The sequence below is a fragment of the Mytilus galloprovincialis genome, chromosome 13 (assembly GCF_965363235.1).
Source record: "Mytilus galloprovincialis chromosome 13, xbMytGall1.hap1.1, whole genome shotgun sequence".
NCBI classification, from domain to species: Eukaryota; Metazoa; Mollusca; class Bivalvia; order Mytilida; family Mytilidae; genus Mytilus; species Mytilus galloprovincialis.
In genome coordinates, this window is record NC_134850.1 from 5,485,838 (window position 1) to 5,509,869 (window position 24,032).

Sequence of the window (24,032 nt, forward strand, 5' to 3'; positions counted from 1 at the left end):
TATCATTTTGTACAAATTATAATTTGTACAAAAATATTGTGCAAATTATAATTTGTATTTTGACTTTGTACAAATTACAATTTGTACAAAATGTGCCTGTACAAATTATAATTTGTACAAAATTTGACCAAAATTCACTTATAACTTGTACAACAGTTTGACCAAAATTCACTTATAACTTGTACAACAGTTTTAAATATTGATATTGTTGAAAAATTAATTGAATCACACGATAGAATCGTAATTAACTGACCACACAATAAACCTTATAATAAAATACACAACTACAAAAGGCACATTGATCTTCGAAATTTTTGAGAGAAAAAAAAGGAAAGAAGTATGATTTTTTTTTTAAATTTTCATTCATAAACTACTTTTTCTTAAAAAAATATCATTCAATAGTACTGCTTGATTAGCTCTTATCGTTATTTGGAAGATTTTTTTTTTATTCAGAAACTTTGCAAAAACGGTAATATTTGTAAAAATTTGATATTTTGGATTGTGAAAGATCATGTAGAGCATTTTGATGATTGTGAAAAGGATCTAGAAAGATTTGTTACCACTTATTCGTTATTTCAAAAAGTCTATAAAAACAATCAAAACATGTCGTCATCGATTTCTTTCATGTTAAAGCAAAACTTGGTACAGCACTTCTAAATTTAGAAGTGAGAGTCAAAAGATGTTGTGCAATACCTGATTCCATAAATCACTAGATCGATCACCTGCTGAAACGAATGATTTTTTGAACAACTTTTGAATTTTGTAACTTAGGTGTACTGTGTGGTCATTTAATAGCAATTGAATAATGTGTATCAATGCTTTTTTTTTACCAAAATCCATATGATAAATTATTGTACAAGTTATAAGTGAATTTTTGTCCATTTTTGTACAAATTGTAATTTGTACAAGCACTTTTTGTACAAATTACAATTTGTACAAAGTCAAAATACAAATTATAATTTGTACAATATTTTTGTACAAATTATAATTTGTACAAAATGATAACTTGTACACAACATATATATATGAGCATATCATTTTATATACAATTTTACACAATACTTTTAGCCAAGAAATTTATATGTTCATCAACTACATTGGTAAAAATGATATTTTACGCTGCTTGTGTAAAATTACAATTTAAATGAATAAAAATATATAATCTGCAACTTTTAATTTATTATCAGTATGATTGAGAGTTATATTGTAAAGTGTGTGAGATATTTTTTTAATTTTATCATCTTGTCAGGGGCATTGCAATTGAAATGGTATGGGGTAATTATTTGATCAGTATGTCAGATCTATATTCTCATCTCTGGGCTAAAATTATTATTTAGCCACTTTTTAAACCCATTTTTACTGGACATATTATTCATTTATGCTGTCTAATATGTAATTAGTGCTTCAAGTTGATTTATGTATGTGCAATTTTTTAATGATTGATTTTGTTAATGATAACTAAATGATAGATTTTGAATTAATACCTATCTTTGGGATTTAAGGATGTTCACTTCTCTGTTTCAATTAGAAAGTTTTTTAAGAACTGATAATGCAGTTTTTTTTTTTTAGATATAAGCCATTAAAAATTTGCGGGAAATAATTCTCTCTAGATATTTCATACATTTGACATTAGCCACTTTTTCTTTCAAAAACTATTAAAGAATAACTAAAAAATTAAGATTTTAAAATATGTAATTTTAAACTATATAATTATGTTATGAAAAGAAAAATAGGAGTAAGAAAAATTGTAATTGCACTAAATTGCTAAAACTAGATAATTCTAAATTACTGGCAAAATTTCAAAAAAAAAGAGAAGTAAACATCCTTGAGTCTCATATTTTTTGTTTCAAGAATAAGGTATGTCAAATGAATCAAACACACATGTCATTCCATCCATAAACTCCCTTTTTTAGTACATTTGTATTTGTTACTGATTACTTAATAATATATTTTGATACAACTTTACACACCATCATTAAATGAGTTTTATAATCAGTGTTTTGGAATCTTTTTTATTAGCTCACCTGTTCCAAAGGGCAAAGTGAGCTCTTCTCATCACTAGGCATTTGTCATCTGTCGTCGTTAACTTTTGTCAAACATTTTTACAAAAAGCTTGTTAAATCATGTCAGTTCCGAAGTACTGACTACTGAGCTGATGATACCCTCGGGGACTGATAGTCCAACAGCAGAGATATGGATCTCTCTGAAATCTAACTACAATGTTCTGTACTACAAAAGAAAGACTGGGGTTGAGTGTGGAGGTAATTACTCCAAAGGGGGGGTAAAAAAGTTTAGGGGTTCCTATTTTTTTAAGGGGTTCAAAATTTTTTCTCAAAATATTTTAATTTTCAAATTTAAAAAAAAAATTATGAATAATATTTAATTGCACAGTATTGTGCAATATATTTGTAAGATCTTGACTTTTATTTTGTGTTGGAAACCTATACTATGTCAAAAATTTTATCACAATCCAAATTCAGACAGAATCAAGCTTGAATATTGTGTCCAAATTTGCCACAACTGTTCAACTGTTCAAGTTTCAACCTCTGTGGTTGTATTAGGCTGCACTCAACTTCATAAACCAATTGAGAAAAAAAACTAAAACTGAGGGAAACACATCAAATATAAGAGAACTACGACACAACACTAAATTGTAATACACACAGAAACGAACTATAATATAACAATGACAATTTTCCTCCTAAAAACGAATTATTATTTCATTATTTCACTCATTGGCATTTGCAAGTCTCACTTCCATGGATATTATATTGCCCAGTCGCTCATCATGGTTCCATGCCTTTGAAACTTTTATATTGCTTACAAGTTAATGGTTGTGTTTAGTTTTGTTTAAAGGGAATGGCTTATAATAAATCAATAGTATTTAGTGTGCAGTTGTATCAACATTGGCACATCTCATATCCGTGTAAATTGTTAAGCCATGTACCTTAAGTCATTGTTCATTGCCTTTGAATATTTGCATAAAAGAGGGACGAAAGATACCAGAGGGACAGTCAAACTCATAAATCGAAAATAAACTGACAACACCATGCATAACCTAGAATTTTAATTTCAACATTTGCATTATCAAAATTACAAAAAGGGGAGACATATCTGCTTTCTCTATACCTGATATTCAAATAAGATATGCGTTATTTCAATCAACGTCATCCTGGTATCTATGATGAGTTTATTTGCTTCTAAAATATATATTTCCAAATAATTAACATGTATTTTATTAGCAAAAAAAACATCAGAGTTACGATGAAACTACCTACTATGGAGGTGTTGTGAATCAAATGTGAATACTTATAACATAAAAGATTCTCAATTAACAAATATCAAAGTAACATATAAGATATAGGAGAGGTTTTTATGTGTAGGCATTCTAAAGTATATTCAGTTAAGGGAGCTACCATTTGATTTTAACGGGGAAAAGGGGAGGGTGTAGGATAAAAAATGTTGTCCTGCATTTTTTTTTAAGTTGTCAGCTCTGTCCTGCTTTTTCATTTTTCACTATTCGGTCCTGCCTTTTTTTTCATTAGTGTATCCTGATTTTTCTTTACATAAATTGTCATCCTGCCTTTTGTTTGGCAAAGTTCCTCATCCTGCCTTTTGTTTGGCAAAGTTCCTCATCCTGCCTGGTTTTTTTTTCAAAACTCCTGTCCTGCCTTTTTTTCAAATTTCATCCTAGCCCCCTCCCTGAAAATCAAATGGTAGCTCCCTAAGGTGTATCCAGGGAAATCTATTGGGTGGAGAAGTCAAATTGCAAACATGGTAATTGCAAATAATGGAGGATGAAAATTATTGTCGAATCAGTCTCCCTTGTGTCTGTAATAGACAACCAGATTTCCGACAAATGGACTTAAATATTCACGATGATTGAAAATAAGACTTGTTTCTGAATACCATTTATATTAAATGATAAGCGTTTCATATTTACTAGTACTTTAATTAGTTTCTAGGTTCATGATATGAATGTGCCCAAGACAGAGGCGAAATATACCAAAGAAATATACAAACTCACACTTTAAAAACAAACTACTAATACAATGGCAAAACGACTACCAACTAACAAACAACAACAAACAAAACCCAATATAGAAAACTATAGATGGATCGACACAAACCCTACCAGAAGTCCTGTGTGGTCTCAGTTGCTCCAGCAGAAAGCAGATCCTGATCCGCAAATAAGATATAGTTACAGATCAGTACAAAACTATCAAACTATTAACATAGTAGATGAATATGAGGTATATATCAGAGATATCGTAAGCATACAATGGACATCAGACAGCAGTTCTGTTCATGAAAAAAAAAGACAAAGGCGTTAAACGCAATTTTGTGATAAATAATTACATTAGATAAATAATTGATAACAAAAAATATTCAAGGTCGGGGTTCGTCCGGTGCATAAATACTCAAATACAACTCACTATATGAACTCCCTAAGATAAATAAAGGCAATATAGTAGTATACTGTTGTTCAATTCTCTCTTTCAACATAATCTTTTAAGCGAGTTGTAACGATACACAATCGAACGACTAGTAGAAATATGAAAGCCTTGGATAACAGGTACACACCAAACTGTTAACTTGGGTAATAATGTGGTGCAAAAATCAAATAAAGGTACATTGCATCATTTTGACATTAAGGCGGGTAATCATAACTCTTAAAAAGCGTGGGTAAAGCAAATGATACTTTCTACGTCTTCATTTTTGTCGAGCCTGCAACTTTTGTTGCAGAAAGCTCGACATAGGGATAGTGATCCGGCGGCGGCTACGGCGGCGGCGGTGTTAGCTCACTTCTTAAAAGCTTTATATTTCAGAAGGTGGAAGACCTGGATGCTTCATACTTTGTATATAGATGCTTCGTGTTACGAATTTTCCGTCAGTCACATGTCCAATGTCCTTGACCTCATTTTTATGGTTCAGTGACCACTTGAAAAAAAAGTTCAAATTTTTTGTAATGTTGAATTCTCTCTTATTATAAGTAATAGGATAACTATATTTGGTATGTGCGTACCTTGCAAGGTCTTCATGTCTGTCAGACAGTTTTCACTTGACCTCGACCTCATTTCATGGATCAGTAATCAAGGTTAAGTTTTGGTGGTCAAGTCCATATCTCAGATACTATAAGCAATAGGGCTAGTATATTCGGTGTATGGAAGGACTGTAAGGTGTACATGTCCAACTGGCAGGTGTCATCTGACCTTGACCCCATTTTCATGGTTCAGTGGTTATAGTTAAATTTTTGTGTTTTGGTCTGTTTTTATCATACTATATGCAATAGGTCTACTATATTTGTTGTATGGAATAATGGTAAGGTGTACATGTTTAACGGACAGATGTCATGTGACCTTGACCTCATTTTCATGGTTCAGTGGTCAAAGTTAAGTTTTTGAGTTTTGGGCTTTTTATCTAATACTATCTGCCATAGGTCAACTATATTTGGTGTATGGAAATATTTTATGATCTTTATGTCAGTTGCGCAGATTTTATTTGACCTCATTTTCACGGTTCATTGCATAGTGTGAAGTTTTTGTGTTTTGGTCTATTTTTCTTAAACTATAAGTAAAGGGTCAACTATATATGTTGTATAGAAGCATTGTAAGCTGTACATGTCTGCCTGGCATGTTTCATCTGACCTTGACCTCATTTTCAAGGTTCATTGGTCTTTGTTTAGTTATCTTGGTTAATGTTAAGTTTATGTGACAGTTGTAATAAAGCTTAGCTTTATACCTAGGACTATCAACATAATATCAATGATTAGTATAGAAGGCGAGACATTTCAGCGTGTGCACTCTTGTGACTTATCTACCCTAAAATTTCAGACAACCTGTGTTTGGGTTGCTGCCCCAGAATTAGTAATTTTAAGGAAATTTTAGGAGAGCCGGGTGTAGTGGTAAGTGCGTGGTACTCCTAACACAACGGTTTCTGGTTCGATACACGCTCCGGGGAGAAAATTTCAGGTACTGTACTTTTGGCTCTCCCTTGACACCACTTGCGAGTATGGTTTTGAGAAACGATCACAGACCGTCGGAAAGGGACGATCAACTGAGGTTGACTCGTTTTACTAGTACTAGAGAGCCTTATCTCTTGCATGTCATATAAAAACACCCTTGTAGATTTCGATAAAGCGCAGGCTAATTCCGCTACTAGGCAGCACTCACACCTGCAAAGTGGAAAGAAATTAATATAAGTTGCACAAACTTTTTTCCCAATCCACTACGAATATACATGTTTTAACTTAACTAAGTTAACGGGACACTAACTGTCAAATTCACGTTCACCGATTTCACTTACATTCTCATATTTGATCTATAACATACTTAAAGTTAACCTAATTACAATGAGTCTGAAATAAACAAAGCACGTACTGGATAATATATATATAAGAATTTAGTGTGTATTTTAGCCAAGACGCAGTCTAATTAACTATTGTGATGAGCTCCGAATAATTACGACGGTCACATAGCCTAATATAAACATAAATATAAATAGATTGCGACCTCGGACAATTAGATTTTCATAGGTCTGTTTGATTTCGTGATATAGGTTAAAACAATAGGTTAATTAACGTTTTTACCTGCTTAAGAAATATTTTTTTATCGATCTAATCAGTCAACGAAATGGTTCACTTTTGTTTCACTTTCAATGTTGCCATTGTTTTCTTTTAATGGCTAAACACAACTTATGCATGCGTAACCAATCTCTAGATAATGGGTTTAATTGAAGGTCACTTGAGTACGGTTTTGATGAGTTTGAATTATTTACTTGCAATTGAATAATTCATCAGCGATATTTCTTTGCTTATTTTGGGGGTAAAAACACCTAAAAACCTCACCAGTATTGAAATTTTACGTCTACAAAAAGAGTCATCAGTGACGCTCGAATAACCAAAAAAAAAAAAAAAAAAAAATAAAGGACGAAATTGAGGAGCATGGAAGACCAAAAATTCCTAAAAGTTTTACCAAATACAGCTAAGGTGGTCTATTCCTGAGGTATTCTTTGAATTTTCAAAGTTTTCTAAACGGTTAATTGAAAGTTAATACGAATACGCCAATGATAGCTGATGTTAACACAGAATTGCTGACTACTGGGATGGTGATCCCCTCGGGGAATAATCAATTGAAAACTCCTCCAGTAGTTGCATCGACACAGTGGTTGCAAACAAACTCATTATAGATATAAGGTTTGAAACTTTATAATTGCGCCAGACGCGCGTTTCGTTGATGTGTTTAAGCTTTTGATTTTGCCTTTTGATTAGGGACTTTCCGTTTTAAATTTTCCTCGGAGTTCAGTATTTCTGTGAGTTTACTTTTTTCTAAGAGTATTCTTCAGATTTTCATGAGACATTTGTCTGTCGGACACGAGTGTTCACATTTTTGAATTCTGTCTTCCACATTCTGATTCAAACTTCTTACGTTTAGTACAAAACAGCAAAAACCGTTAAAAACGCTTCATATTGAAACATTGTCAGCATCAGATTTACCCAAAAGATGTTTTGCTATTATACAATAAAATGTATTTAACAAAGAGTTTACTGTGTGTCTCGGATACGTCATACGTGACCTTTCTGGACTACAGTTTACAGACTATATTAACATCTTCAGTCATCATTGAAATAAACAGAACTTAAAAAAGGCTTTAAAAAGATTTTGGGTTTTTTTCGAGGAAAGGGGGGGGGGAGTTACTTTGTTTGATATGATTTAACAATTTTGATTTCCTATATTTGGTTGCGACTGGATAACAAATAAATTTTCTAAATGTGCCATCGCATCAAATAAAAATTCAGTTTCAGTATAAGATTTGTAAAAAAATGTTAAAAGTGTTTTTATAACTTTTGAGTAATACTAATTATGTTCCAATATCTAATCAATTAGCTATCTTTTTCTTAAACATGAACGATTATTTGAATAAGTACCAGTAAAATCCACGATTTTCTACATAAAAAATTGCTTGTTCCAAGTCAGGAATATGACAGCTGTTATCAATTCGTTTGAGCTTCCGTCTAGAATTTTCCTCGGAGGTCGGTATTTTTGTTATTTTACTTTTTGCTATTGAAAAACGTAACGCTTGAAAAAAGAAATGTCACCAAATAATACCATATTGTTCATACTCGTCTAGAACCTGAGGTTAAGCTTTCTGTACAAGAGATGCATATAGGTATTTCTCGTTGTTGAAGGCCACATGTTTGCTTATATATAAATGGTATTACGATAGACTCATTAGTTATGCTCAAATCAAAAAGTAAAGAACAATTTGATAACAAAACTTGTTTTAGCCATTCGTAAATGCTTAATTTTTATGGAAGTTCATATTCTAAAATAATTTCATGAATTCAGACTCATAGAGGAAGAGCAGTCAGTGTAAAAGTGCAATACAAAATTATATTATAATTTCGCCCTTTCAATATTGCCAATAAGTCCATGAAGATTTCTGCCATGACGAAGATCTTTTAATCATGATTGTATTGATTATGTTGCGCGAAAAACTCTTAGTCCATTTTGTAAATACTTAAATAAATAATTGTTTTAAGAATAATAATACGTAACAAGCCAACCCTTCAACCTTTTGAACATGATATAAAACATAAAGTTTTGTTTTATACATGACTAGTTCTCAATCTTGATTTGGCCTCAAATTAACGCTACGATGATACTCTTTTGTACACTATTCATTAACTAAACTGAGGATTTTAATGTTGATGCATTTAAAGATAAAAATAAGATTCTTGTTTGGATCCATTGTCTTTTGTGTATAATTTAAACTACGTCCGCGTTGAGATTTAAATCCGAATATTCATTTTATAGTTATTTTGAGATGTCCTCCATTTAGAAGTTTTATCGTTTAATTTCCCTTGTGAATTTAGCGATTTAGATTCTTTAAAAAGTTTCTGGAATTGCAGCTCGTACACGTAGTTGTGTTGTTTTAAAGAAAAAAACTATTAGTTCTAAAGCTTAAGATAATCAGACTGTGATATATAAATGCTGCCAAGTGTTCAACGTATGTCATACATTAGAGATGCCTATGTTAAATTTATCGGACTAAATATTTTGAAGTCTTCTCGGAGACATGATGGACCGTTTAATATGGTCCTGGTCCTTTATACTAATGTGGACCATTGTATCCATGGCTGGCGTTAATAGTGGGAATTTCTTGAACTTTAAGCTGGGATACAAGTATGATTATAACTTTGAATCTACGACAGTAATTCCAGATATAGGAACTTTTGATATCAAATCAAAGGTATGTAATCGTAATATGGACCTATAATACATAAATGTTTGTTTATATTACATTTGTCATTTCAATAATCTATATTGATTTTAGGGCGTTCATCGGGAAAGGAAACGACATTTGCATTGCTCTTCAACTTTGTACTTATTTGTCTTCATAACTATTTTGATATTAGCGTCACTGATGAGTCTTGTGTATAGTCGAAACGCGCGACTGGCGTATAAAATTATAATTCTGGTACCTTTGATAACTATGAGGGTATGGATGGGGGGGGGGTCTGTTATTCTGTAAACATTTAATTTTCACCCCATTTTTCTCTAATCTTTAAAAAATTAACCCCTTTTTTCTCTAATCTTCCAAAAATTAACCCTTTTATTCTCTAATCTTCTATTTTTTGGCTCATTATTCTCTAATCTTCATTTTTTAAGGGCATTATTCTTTAATCATTTAACCCCATCCAAACCCTCAACTATTCTAATTAAGACTGATATAGAACTCTGATTTCGTTGTCTCTATAAGCTTATACCATTATGAACGAGCGCGCGAATGTTGATCATGCATATTAAGAAAAAGTGGAGAGAGAAAAAATCATGGGTTTCAAGCGAAAATTTGAAAAATGTTCCAATCAAATTTCATCGAACAAAAAATTCCACTAGCTCAATGTCACAGAAATTATTTGTTTAAGCAATGACGTTTATTTCCGCATTATCATGGCCGAGTTTGAATGTCCCATTGATATCCCTTGTCTCTCTCTTTCAGAAAAAAATACCCTATTAATGTACGTGTCTTACCTGCAAACTCCCTTTCCCGACGTTAAAAATAGTGACTTTTCGTGTGACAAATAATGGGGTGTTGACGGTTTGCTGGAAACTTGCATTAATTTGGTCCAACCAGAATCTATTATATAAAATAACAAGAATGTGTCCCTAGTACACGGATGCCCCATCCGCACTATATTTTTTTATGTTCAGTGGACCGTGAAAATGGGATAAAATCTATAATTTGGCATTAAAATTAAAAAGATCATATCATAGGGAACATGTTTACCAAGTTTCAAGTTGATTGGACTTCAACTTCATCAAAAACTACCTCGACCAAAAACTTTAACCTGAAGAGGGACAGACGGACAGAAGACCGAACAAACGGACAAACAAACAAACGAACGGACGCACAGACCGGAAAACACAATGCTTCAACCTGAAGCGGGACAAATGGACGGACGGACGAACGAACGAACGGATGCACAGACCAGAAATATTATGTCCATAAATGGGGCATAAAAACACATATTTGATATTGAGAACACATTTCGGCGTTCCATTTTACAACAATTTCACCGTGACATACCTATATTACTGAGAACCAATAAAAGAGAGGCGAATAATAACGAATCTGATAACGCCATGGTTAAAAAGACTAATAAACTACAGTACACAAAACACAGCATAAAAATATAAAGAATGAGTAACATCAAAACTATGGGTAATACTCCGGACAGATAAGCAGATCCTGTTCCGCATATGACACCCGTCATGTTGCTTCTGTTAGTACAAACCCATGGTAAGTCTAAATTCGGTAGGTCACATACTCCATATGCAGGTGCTGCTGGAATGTTGCTACATAGAAATGAAAATTTCCCAATTGGGAAGATGAAATCATTTCTTTTGTCGTAAAAAATGTTTTCAAGCAAGTTGTCTACTCTTTGGTCGAGTAGTTGTCTCTTTGACATATTTCCCATTTCCATTCTCAATTTTATTAGATTAGATGTACACTAATAGATCTTTGAATTTTTTTGGTATCCACATCCGGGATTCACGCCACCTCTACCATAGATATTTAAACAATTATAACTTTGAATCCCGGCTTTGATAGCTGATAAAATTGAGGTTTATAATCTAGAAGATGTTTCGTGGATCCATGGAAAACCCAGCAATATAAACTTGTTTGTAATGACACTTATGTAGTTTAGGTATTCATTACAGAGGTATGAAGGTCCCAAGAACAGAAAGAATATTCAGTTCTTGTATAGACATAAAAAGAAGGAACACACTTAAAGTAACGTAGAAAAAAATGCAACATGGAAAAAAAAGAAAAAAAAAGTGGAGCAATTGTTTTTACATAAATATAGAATAATATTATTTGTTTTCAGATTAGTTTAACAAACATAAAAGATGCCGACGGATTCCAAGAACTGCTTCTTAAAATTGACAATTTTCAATTTAACGAAGCATCGCACCCAGGTAACTTAAATGTTGAAATAAGAATACCAATTCACAGTGTGTGTGTCTATATTAAGTGCGGCATTTCACGGCAGCCGACTTTACGCAAAGAAAATTACAAATACTCTCAACTTTGATTAATGGCATACTATAAACCGTATATTATATTTACAAAGTTTGTAGAAAGAAATATGAACAATTGCTGTTCTGTGTGAGCCAATGCTCCATGTTGAAGACAGTACCTTGAGCTATAATGGTTTAAAGTCTCACATGAAGGTTTTGTAGGACAATAAGAGCCGACCATCTTGCACGTAAAAGTCCCCATGGGCATTTTGAAAATTATGAATTGTATATTGGTAACAATGCTTATATATCTATTTAAATCTTAACTTTATAATGTTTTGCAGATGTTCGAGGACATGACATGGATTTGACCAAGTGGTAAGTACCTCTTTTAAGGGGTTGATATTGCCGGTTTTTTTTAATTGACAGTAGTGTCATTGTATAAGTGACCCCCCCCCCCCCCTTTCCGTGGTCAGTGGTAATCAGCTTCACTGAGAAAAGAGCCAGCTACAAAAGGCCATAATACAAATATCAAAACTAACTTCAAAATGACGTATCATCATAAAGCCTAGTTTTTAATTACTGTATTTTTATGAAACTTTTGTTAGTTTGTGTTTTAAATGCATGATTGACTCAAGTTATATATTTTAACCATGTGTTTTTACTATTTGAGTTTTTTATGTGACTGTCTTCTACGGTCTTCTACTGTGTCAGTACATGCAAAAAGTCACTAATGCATTTTTATAAATTGTTTATATAAAAAAATGACTACCTTAATAGGTTAATTACATTTTTGTATCGACTATAAAGCCCCGTGAAACTGACATAGCTTGCTTTAATGCAAAATTTCGTCTATGGGATAAAAACAACACCGTATTCCCTCAAGAATTGATGATTGCTACTGTAATGTATATTGTATATTGCAATGTACCAATTTTGATATCAATTTTCACTGATTTATTGTTTTTCCGGATAATATCTCCGTATCCGATTTTGGTCCAGTTGTTATTAATTTACCGCGAAAATTGTTTATCTGAAAGAGTCTGAAGATTCTCTGAAAGTACCATTTTCATCTTTAATTTGACGTCCCTGTATGATACCTATTGTAAAAGTAAATGCATTCCCATGATCAGAAGAAACGGCTTACTCGTGAATCTTTTAAAATATGTCGACGGAATCAGCAAAGACATCTCTAGGGCTCTAGGAATGATAAAAAAACTAACCTATCTAGACTTGAAGTTTTGGGATAAAATAACAAACAAATAAGCAACATACTGATATTAAAAAAAAGATATTCCACAGCCCAAGGACTTGTATACAAATCCTTGCACAGCCTATATGATTATTCAGTGGCAGATCTAGACATTTTCATAAGTAGGGGCCCACTGGCTTCTGTGAAGCTTTATATAAGCAACCACATTTTTTTTCTCAAAAGGGAGGCCCCTAGACCCCCTTAAATCCGCCTCTGTTATTTGGACTTCTATATTGCATTAAAAAGAAATGAGAAAAAAAGGGGGGGGGGGGGTTGTACCATTGCCAAGTTATATAAAAAAAAAAGGCATTATTAGTATGCCACTTAAACTGAAAAAAAATGATGAGCAGAAGTTCATAAAAACTGACATATGTAGATCTTAGAATATTATTATATAACAACCAATTACAGTGAATGGAAAACAGCTATCATATTTCTAACTTACATGTGCAGGTATTTTCTGAAGTAAATGTCATTATCATGGTCAATGATGGTGTGTTAATTACAGCTTGTTTTATAGCTAACTTAGCCTCCCACTTGTATGTCAGTTGTTTACATAGGCGGATCCAGGGAAAAATTTGGTTGATTATATAGGGAATCATTGAAGCATGACTGGAGCCCCCCCCCTTAGGAAAAGTTCTGGATTCGCCACTGGTTTATAGTTCCATTCTATTGGCAAAACTGGATGCATGAGCAATCCAGACTGACATAAAAGGTTAATGTGACAATCTGATTTAAGGTTCCACTAAAGTCAAATATAGGACAATTCATAAACATCTAAACTATGGCCAAACCGGTTCTTGTGGTGAACACTTAATTTTCAAAAAAATCTGGAGGCTTGCTAGATGACTTAATTTGTTTCAAATTAGTATGAACGAATACTGTTTTTCATTATAGGTTTAAAAAAAAAACCAGGCAAAAGATGTTTATGAAGTGTCCTATATTTTTACTTTAGTGGAACCTTAATCATTTTTAAAGCTAACAGGTCCTTTTAAATAAACTTGTCATAGATATCAGGATTGAAATTTTGTATTTGCGCCAGACTGGCATGTCATCAGAGTCCAATAGACTCATCAGTGACACTTGTATTAATAAAAGTTTATAAGGCCAAATAAAGTACGAAGATGAAGACCATTCAAATGAGATGTCAGTTCTTAGCGTAGCCCACCAAACTCACTCAATTACATTAGTCTTATTTTCATTGAAAGCCTCAAACAAAATACATGTTATTCCTTGTGCATTAAAATTCCATATGTATATAATATATAATTCAATCAGTCAAACATTCAAATGACAAAAATTGTTTTCATATTCTAACCATACATTTGTCTATCAAAAGTTATATGACTTCCTAAGAATTTTCTCAAACTGTTTCTTGAATAATTCTATATTACAACAATTTTTTATTGTGATTGGTTAATTATTCTGTACCTTTGTCGAAACATAATGAAAAAAAATTGACAAGCAGAAAATCAATCTACTTTCAATATAGAAACTTTTGTATATTTATTATTTTGAATTTTTAACAACTGGAAAAATTTGAGATCAATTATCGTGATTTCAGTAAATTCTTCATTCAAAGAATGCTATGAAAGTTTGAAATACAAGTTTTTATTTTTGCAATACTACCTTTTCTATTGCTGTGATTGAAAACCTGGATTAATTTTTACAAAAAATTAACAGTCAAATGCAAATTAGAAAATGGGGGTTGCTAATCACACCTTAAACTTATATTTTGTATATACATGTTTATGATTTTGATTATTTTCAGGTTTTCGTTTGAGATAACAAACTATGGTGAGATTCTCAGGGTTTATTATCCCACTGGTGAAGATGACCATGTCTTAACCACAAAGAAAGGTCTTGCTTCTCTCTTATCAGCAAAACTAGATATCATTGAAAAGGTAAATTGAGTTATCAGAATTATTAACCCTATAAAAAGAAAGTTTTGAGGGCAAAGTCAACTAGACAAACACAGTATCTGTTTTCCTGAAAAATTATCACAAAAATGCTGAACTCCATGGCAAATTTAACAGAGGAAGTCCATAACAACTGACAAATTCAAATAAATCAATCGAACAAGTGAAAAACAACTGTTATATTCCTGACTTGGTACAGACATTTTCTTATGAAAGTGGTGGGATAAACCTGGTATAAACCTACCACTTATATGAGAGTTTATAGTTCTATTTTAATTTGATATCAATAATAATAATATGAAAAATAATAATGGCAAAACATTTAATTTGTAGGGATCTGATGTTACAGACAAGGGGAAGATTTATTATGCTAAAGAAACAGGACATGAAGGTAAATTTGGGTGGGGGTGGGGGGTTGGAGGGGTCCTGATAAAGAAATCCCGGGCTTAGAGACATGAAATCCCAAGGTCCTAAAAAACTTAAATCCCAACATTCTGAAATAAGAAAAAAGAATTCCTGGATCGTGAAACGATCAATCCCAAAATCCCAGCTTAAAAACACACGATCCAACCCTCCACCAGAGACCAAATGACATAAAAGATAATAACTATAGGTCACTGTACAACTTCAAATATGAGAAAAATCCATACACTTGGGCTGTATGTTGAACTGTGCAATAGTTTCTCCTTTCTGATTTATTTTTTATATCTTGACATTTAAGGGATCAGCTTGTATCAATTCATAAAAGGCCACTCAATATTTTTTCAGTTAGGAGAAAGTTTCAGTAGAGTAACGTTGATATGGTAACTGGCTAATCTCTTACAATAAAAATCATTATAAAAATAATATGGTGTGATTGCCAATGCAACAACTCTCCACCAAAGATCAAATGGCATAGAAGATAGCAATTATAAGGCACTGTGTAGCCTTAAACTTTGAGCAAAACACAATTATAACAGGCCCAAAAGTGACTAAATATAAAATAACTCAAGTGAGAAAACTGAGGCCCGGTTTATAAACAAAGCAATAAAAACTTTTTTCAAATATGATATAAAGCAACAAACAGCAACCACTGAATTACTGAATTACTACGAAGAATAGAAATTTAAGTACAAAGTATGAAACTCATCTGAATTTACAGCAAAAATTTAGCTGTCTTTACCCTCTTTGTTCCAGCAATTAGCATTAGCTATTTCTGTATGATTCCATTTTGAACTGATATTTAATTTTTACTTAGGATTACACAACTCAACATACACTGTCAGAAAGACAAATGGTGGATTGGAATTTACTAAAATCAGGGACGGACATCCAGTGGGAAATGCTGGTGGGAAATGTCAGAAGGTATTTCTTAAATGTATTAATATCTTTTAAAATTGAATCTTTTATTTTTTATTTTTTTAGTGTGGAAAATTTGGTGTCATTGCAGTTCTCTGATTACTATTTTATTTTTTAGACTCCTGTCAATTGTTAGGGACTATATATTGACATCTTTTTGAGTTTTTGTTGTCTCGATAACAGATATCCAACTTCTTTTACTGTGGATTAATTATTATTCGTTAGATACCAATTTTTGTAGGTTTCATGGGTACAGGTGAACCAAGAATATTAATGTTCAACGAGTGACAAATTTGATATGACCCTGTATGCAAAATTTGACAAAACCATGAAATAATATATCCACAAAAATGCATGTTTTCCTCGATCAACAAAAATTGGTACCCACGAAAATAAATGAATCCACAGTATTCATAAATGCTCACACAAAGTTAATAAGTAAGGATCATTGCCTTTATTTTACCAAATGTTAATATTTCAGATCCTTCAGTATAATGAAGCTCTCAGAATTATACAGAGCGTGGATGTGGACGAAGAATTCATATCTCCAGAAGCTCCATCTGGGTGAGTTTTAAATATAACATATAAATGAACATTTATATATAAGAAGAATTCTTAAGATGTCAAAACATATTTTCTCATGTTTAAAGACATGCTTAAAGATATTAAAATAAATTTAAATATTTACGGTTTAACATTTAGGGCTATTCCAGAAAAAAATGTATGGGGGAGGGGGGGGGGGGGAGGTTGGAAGGCACATTATATCAATAATACATGGGTGATGGGTATCAGAGCAACTTTTATCACTATAATGCACTATAAGTCTCAATTACAATTGTCTGGGTGGCGGGTGCTGACAAAAAGTGCCTTCCAACCCCCACATACATTTTTTTCTGGAATAGCCCTTATTTCTGTCTACATAAGTGTTTCTAGAACAGCTTTTATCATAAAGAAGATGGTCTAAGATAAGATTCTAATAAAATTTCTACATTATTTTTAGTAAATATTTTATAAAATGACAATTTTTCAGATAAATTTGGTTTTTTTCTCAATCATTTCAGTACAGCTAGTATTCTTGTTTATTTTATTTTTTTAATTGAAAATTTATAACGTGCAAACAATTTCAGAAATGAAGTAGGGGTCTGAAAATCTTCAATCGTTTATGGATTGTGTTCTTTTTGTGTATTTTAGCTTTGATCCACAAGAAGGAATGAGAAAAGTTAAAGGAACAGTTATCAAAAACATAGGTAATTTGTTAGAGATTACATAATAGCTGAGTAGTTGTGGCCCTTTCCAAAGGTACTTCAGATATCTGGACCTCAGATAGATTTTTGATAGTAAAGACAATTTACATGAAAGACTGAACTTTTTTATTCCCCCACAAGATAATGAGGATGCAAACAGGACATGCTCACTATCCTATGTTTGCAACAGAGATAACAGGTTAAGGAAGTTTGCTGCTCAGTTTTAAAATAACAAGCTTTTAATAACACTAATATATATTGATCTGGGATTAATAAAGGAACCAAAAGGGCCAAAAAAACAATAGGTCAATGTGCTTGTTTTCGAGATATTAGCCATTGAAAATTTGGCGGGAAAATGTTCTCTCTTGATTTTTCATAGCTTTATCATTGACAAGTTTAAGTTCTCAAAAACTATTAAAAAATAACAATGATTTTATAAGCCTTAAACAGATGGTTTATGATAATAAATGTAACAGATTTATAAAAAGAAAAATGGGGGTCAATGGGCTAATTTTTTTAAGGCATTCAAATTGATAAAACCAGAAAGATTCCGAAAATCTGACAAATATGCCATAACATGACAAGGGAATATCCTTATCAAAAGGTTTGATTATATAATAGGAAGTTATGCTTTAACCATTCCAGTCAAATTTTAAAAAGGATTGTGACCATTTTAATGTCAATATATATTTGAGTCTCAGGACCTTTAAAATCATCTTTTACAGTGTTTCCAGAAATGACCGCGAGAAGTCATGGGAGACTACAATATTTGTCTAACCAGTATGACAATGTTTACACTAAGTCACACATTGGTCTACACACTGGAAGTATTTCAGTGAACAAGGTAAATTTAGAAATGAAGAAATAAATCTTGGAAAAAAACTCTTTATAAAAATGACTGCATTCCAGAGATGGAAATAAGAAGGGTCTCAGTAGCCCATGGATTTCCTAATTTAGATCTGGACTACTGTTTTTTTCAAAATTTTGCTTAATCATATAACTCAAAAGTATTTGCTGGGCTACTATTTCAACATTATTAAAACTGCCAACATTGAAAATCCAAAGAAATAAGTTTCAAAATTGGAATAATTTGATGAATTGAAAATTGCTTAATTTTCAGGAGTTAAAAATTGTCAATCAATATTTTAATGTCTGTCTTGTTTATATAGCTCTAACACATCTACGAGGCCCCTCATGGGGGGGTCCTAGTAATCACATAATCACCATTTTTTTGCCAATATAATCACATAATCATTAAATATTTGCTTATCTTTAGTAATCAAATAATCATAAACTAAAAATACAGTCCTAGGTAATCAAATAATCATGAAATATTTGGCTTAATAATCAAATAATCATTAAAAAAACGGCCAAGTAATCACATAATCAAAAACCCCATGAGGGCCCTCATCTACTTTTTTTTCTACATCTCTAGCCATCAAATGTTTAGGTTATAGTGTTCCCAACAGAGAAAAAATTCAGAGAAGCGCTTTAATATTTATAAATAGTTTTTATTATAATTTAAGGTTGGAAAGAGTTTACTACAGATGAATCTGAAAGAGGCGTGGCAGTACGTGAAGGCAAATGTAACTTGTGTTAAACTGAAGGAAAGAACAGGTAAGCTGATAAACAAAAGGAAGGAAGAAAAAACAAACAAAAATTTGGTTTTCCCTTTGGAATGGTTTTACACTAGTCATTTTACAGGCCCTTTATTGCTTGCTGTTAGATGTGAGGCAAGGCTCTGTGTTGAAGACCTTACTCTGATTTATAAGGGTTTACTTTAACAAATTGTGACTTGAATTGGGCGTTGTGTCATTGTTCTCATACCACATCTACTTATATCTATGAAGCTATGATGAGGCATCATTAATGTACCCCCTTAGGTCACAAGTCACTTTTAAGGTCACTGGTCAATTTTAAAATTAGATGTCAGGTCACAAGGTTGCCTGACCAATCCCTGAGGTTGGAGGCATTATTTGACCATGATGGAACCACTAAGGGAAGTATTTGGTATCTCCTGTTTAGAATGAGATTTAAAGATAATAAACAAATGATCGCATGTTTAAAAGTTTTTCTGCATACAGATATTGTCAACACTGCAGTTGTGAGTTCAAACCCCACTCAAGCAGCTGCACTCGACTCCAATCTTAATTGATTAGGATTTTCAGTTTTCATATCAAAGGTCAGTGGTTTTCTCCGGGCACCTGGCTTCCTCCACCAATAAAAACTGGCGGTCACAAAATAGCCTAAATGCTGTGCTTAAAAGTGGCATTCAAACACCAAAAAATCAAGAATCAAATAATATGTTGCCTTACATACTTATAAAAAGATGTGGTATGAGTGCCAATGAGACCACTCTCCATCCAAGTCACAATTTATAAAAGTAAAGAGCCTTGGCTCACACCAGACAGCAAGCTGCAAAGGGCCCCCAAAATTACTAGTGTAAAACCATTCAAATTGTAAAAACAACAGTCTGATCTAAAAAAAAAAAAACACTAGAAAAGAGAAACACTGATGAACCACATCAACAACAAACATTGAATTCCTGATGGTCACGATATAACATTTTTTCAGTAATCTCAAAAGATTGTTATTGTGTGGAGATGTTTAAAATAATTTAATGAAAACAATCGGTATTTAGAAGTAGCATATGCCAATTTTTTTTGATAAATTGATAAATAGTAATTTCAATATTGGATACAAAATAAAACAATGAATTTTTATAAAACTGATTTTTAATACTGAGTAAGTTTCAGCAGATACCTTATAGGGGGTTATTTTTGCGTATGTAAAATATGGTGATTTTCATTAAATAAGGTATAGGAAAAATTTTGGCGGTTATTATTTTGGTGGATTCAAAAGTTTTATCAATACCTTTGCATGTGCACTTTTCAATTGGTGTTTTTTTTTAGATATTGTTCTATCCGCGAAAATAACCAGCTTTACGGTAATACTATGAAATTATTTTTTTTTTTTTATCCAGATGAAAAAATTAAAGCCAGTTATTGTTTCCAGAAGATAGTTCAGATACTCAGATATTTGAAACCAGAAGATTTGAAAAAGATTGCTGACTTTGTTTTTGTGAATTCAAAATTGAGGTACATATATTTGCAAAAGAGACCATTGAAATATATTGAGGACAGCGCTATGCATGTCTGTTGGAATATTTTTTTTTATTATGAAATATCAATAAAATTGAGAAAGGAAATGGTGAATATGTCAAAGCGACACAAAGCGGCTGTTTTAAAATTGAATTTAAGTCCCTTTCTGTTGCCTTTATTGAATGTACCAAATTTTCAACATCCTTGTCATGTGTCTAAGGCAATGTTGAAATGCTGCTTGTTCTTTTGAAATTTGCAAAATATGATTGTTTGCTACAAGTTTTCAGTAACTATAGATTCAAGGATTTGTAGGAATATTGAGTTGAGACAGCAACCTAATGGGTAACGTAGTTTGATACCTGTAATTTTTGTGCCCCATTTAGGGGCATTGTGTTTTCTCTTCTGTGCATCCGTTCATCCATCTGTCCCGCTTCAGGTTAAAGTATTGAACTTGAAACTTAGTATACATGTTCCTTTTAGTATGACCTTTCTTATTGCAATGCCACTTTAGATTTTTGACCCCAATTCAACGGTCCTTTGAACATAGAAATTGATAGTGCCAGTTGGGCATCTGTTTACTATGGGCACAATTTTATTTTTCATGTCAGAGAAGAATTTTGTTGTGGTCATACATATTGTCATCAAGATTATCAACAAAAACAAGCTTTGAAGAGAAAAACATACTTGTTTTCTGTTTGGATATCTGCCAATCCATACTGTATTTAGATCCATAGCTTACAAATTTTAGTTTTGTTCCCTGTTTTGGCAATTTTTGAAATGTTTTTGTCATGGTTACAGACACATGACAGCTGTTGATCCTGTCATTGTACTGGATGCCTTTGGTGTGCTGGACACCAACATAACACAGGACATCTTAGCAGACAAAATCATACTGGTTCCCAGACCGGATCCAAGTCTTATCAGTAGGCTCCTAACACATTTAGTAGGAAGCAGAAAACCACCGGGTCAGGTAAAGATTTAAAATTCTGCAGATATTAATTTGACAGATTTAGACTTTACTTAGATTTAGGAAATAAGTATAAATTAAAAGGGGAAGTAAGAAAATACTGAGGAAATTAAAGAAAAATATCAACTGAAGGATGACAGAATAAAATAATCTAGAGATAAACTGTAACAAGAAAAATATAGCCTTTATTCACTATACACAAAACATGAAGCCATATGAAACCCATCAAAAGTATAAGTGTAACTGGATAGCATGATTCTTGACTGGTACCATGGTCCTGTATATGATTAAGCAAAAGAACTATTGTAGATTATCATTCAGAAATTATTGCATGCATTAAATAATTATTGCTATTTTGTCATTTTAGACTGAAATGTGATTTCAATTTTTATGATGTTGAGAAAAATCCTGTTTAATTCATATAAAATATTTCAAAATGCAAGTTTAAGTTATTGCGTTTACAAGTTTCTTGCATTTTTCGCAATAATAAAAACCTTTCAATAATTTCGGAATTTACAATACTTATGTAGCTCAACCACTTATGGCTGGCTATATATATATTACCACTCAGGGGAAGTAACTTGTCACACAAAAGCGAACTCAGGTTATCTGGAAAGGTAAGCAATTCCTCTCCACTTTATGATGAAAAATTTGCACAAAATCTGATAGCAAGCTACAAGCTGATACTTTTCAATCTTTTTTTTTCAGAAAATAGTAAAAGCTTTGGAGGAGATAGTTTACACCAAAGATGTCTTCCAAAAAGAATTGTATAAGGATGATTTGTATAATAGGATCCTGCTGGCTTTAGGTTCTATTGCTAACAAATTCTCACAGTCAGGACAGTATGAGAGAAGTTTACATATGGTGTCCAGAGTACATAATCTACTGGGGATACACGGTAGGTTGTTTGTATTTTACACGTATGTATTTGTATCAGTTTCTAATTAGGAAGCCAAATATGGTGATCCTATATTTTGATGTTGTATTTGCCAGTGATATTGTTTGCCTCAAATTACAGCCGATATTCGGCCTTTTCCCCTAGAGAAAATTCCCAATTACCAAAAAAAATGGCTCAAAATTCCTCCCAAAAAGTTTTACATTTTCCCAAAACAGTGATGGCATTGGTAGTAATTTTTGTAATTTTCGTATTCATGTTCTTATTTTGATATTAGAAAGCACTTTTGAGATCCAGTTTTCTGATCAGAATCATCATCGTGTTTGTAACACCTGTGGTTTTCAATGCATTAAGTACCATGATTGTTTTGGTTTCTTTCCCCCTCCGAAAAGTACCTTTCAGGTTTGAAAATGTCTGACTACCAAAATATGCATGAAAAAACAGTGCAAAAGAGACAGCAAAGGTCAGCATAAAATCGGAGATGTGTTAAGAATAAAAAATACAAATTTCCCAATTTCAATAAAAAATATGCATTTTTCCCAATAAAAAACGGTAGAGGTAGTTTCGAAAAAAGACAACAATATCACTGTTTGCGATCATTAGCATTTAGGTTCAGTTTACACAACTATTTACTTGAAAATGTAACTTTTGATCCTATATTTTACAGATCCATGGACATACAGACAGAAAAGATCCCTCCAAACAGAATCAGAACAGACTAAAGCCGACCAATGGAAAGTTGTTTTACTAGAGGTGTTAGGCAATGCAAGAGTAGATGTGTCATATGATTATATTGTTTCTCATGTCAACTCAACAAACTCACCTTGGATTAAAAGAGCCGGCCTGCATGCTCTACGAAAATACCATGATGGAAAGGTACAGAGATGTAGAACAAAGCAATGATTGCTTCAGTTTAAGCCTTTTTTAATGACCTTCATTGGTACTGCTCAGTATCACCCTCTAAATGGACTTGACCAGATTTACAAAATGCACATTAATCTACAAAACTTGTCCCACCCAGATCCTCCCTTATTATTGATGTTGATAATTAAGGCCAGAGGTACCAATAACAAGCTTGCTATTCCTTTGGTGCCAAAATGCTGAAGAGCTACATCACAGATAATGGCTTTTGGTTTACACTAATCAGAGTTAAGTAAAGTAACACAGACAAATGCCAACTCGTTCTTGTATAGCCATGAGTGACGATTCTGGTTGAAGACAGGGTTAATACAAATTTTATGGAGACGTCAGAAGTTTAAAAAAAAATCTATTATGATAAGCTCTGTTCAAACATAACCTGGAATCCAAATGCATAAGCTTTTTTATGATAAAATTATGTTGTTTATTGTCAGGTTGCTGGCGTGATGTTGAATTCAGCACTTTATGATGAAGATGAAAGTGTTAGATATGAAGCTTTACTTCAATATCAGTCCCATCCAAAGGCAGAACTTATATTTCCGGCAAAAAGGTGATTGATTCATTTAGTTTTAGTAAAGTAAATTTTGAGACATTTTAAACGAAGTAGTGACTTTCTAATGTTAACTGTTAAATTCATTGGTAAGTGGATACTGTTTCACATGTGGCACCCATTGTTGTGTCCATTATCTGTACAAATTCAGTGACTAACATTTGCCATTTCTGAGTTTTGTAAATAACACAATTAAACAAATAAGACTGACAATATGTCACTTGCTTATTTTACCAATTAGAGCATTTATGAAAATTTTCTCATACTTAACCTTCGACCTTAGATTGCTGTTCTTGACTTGTTAAGGTGGTACCTAACACTAC

At 32.5% G+C, this 24,032-nt stretch overlaps 1 protein-coding gene across 1 annotated transcript in view; it reads left to right on the forward strand.

Annotated features, from left to right (window-relative positions):
* The first annotated feature begins 9,066 nt into the window (after positions 1-9,066).
* The window catches only part of LOC143057370 (uncharacterized), a 99,152-nt gene continuing 84,186 nt past the window's right edge, over positions 9,067-24,032 (forward strand). Inside the window, exons 1-15 of the mRNA XM_076230675.1 lie at positions 9,067-9,252; positions 11,393-11,483; positions 11,870-11,903; positions 14,549-14,681; positions 15,030-15,087; positions 15,934-16,040; positions 16,516-16,598; positions 17,226-17,281; positions 18,004-18,122; positions 18,805-18,895; positions 20,262-20,376; positions 21,178-21,349; positions 22,055-22,244; positions 22,909-23,117; positions 23,594-23,709. Coding sequence (XP_076086790.1) covers positions 9,079-9,252; positions 11,393-11,483; positions 11,870-11,903; positions 14,549-14,681; positions 15,030-15,087; positions 15,934-16,040; positions 16,516-16,598; positions 17,226-17,281; positions 18,004-18,122; positions 18,805-18,895; positions 20,262-20,376; positions 21,178-21,349; positions 22,055-22,244; positions 22,909-23,117; positions 23,594-23,709 — 1,748 coding nt within the window. The 5' untranslated portion in view covers positions 9,067-9,078. The remainder of the gene's footprint in view (positions 9,253-11,392; positions 11,484-11,869; positions 11,904-14,548; positions 14,682-15,029; positions 15,088-15,933; positions 16,041-16,515; positions 16,599-17,225; positions 17,282-18,003; positions 18,123-18,804; positions 18,896-20,261; positions 20,377-21,177; positions 21,350-22,054; positions 22,245-22,908; positions 23,118-23,593; positions 23,710-24,032) is intronic.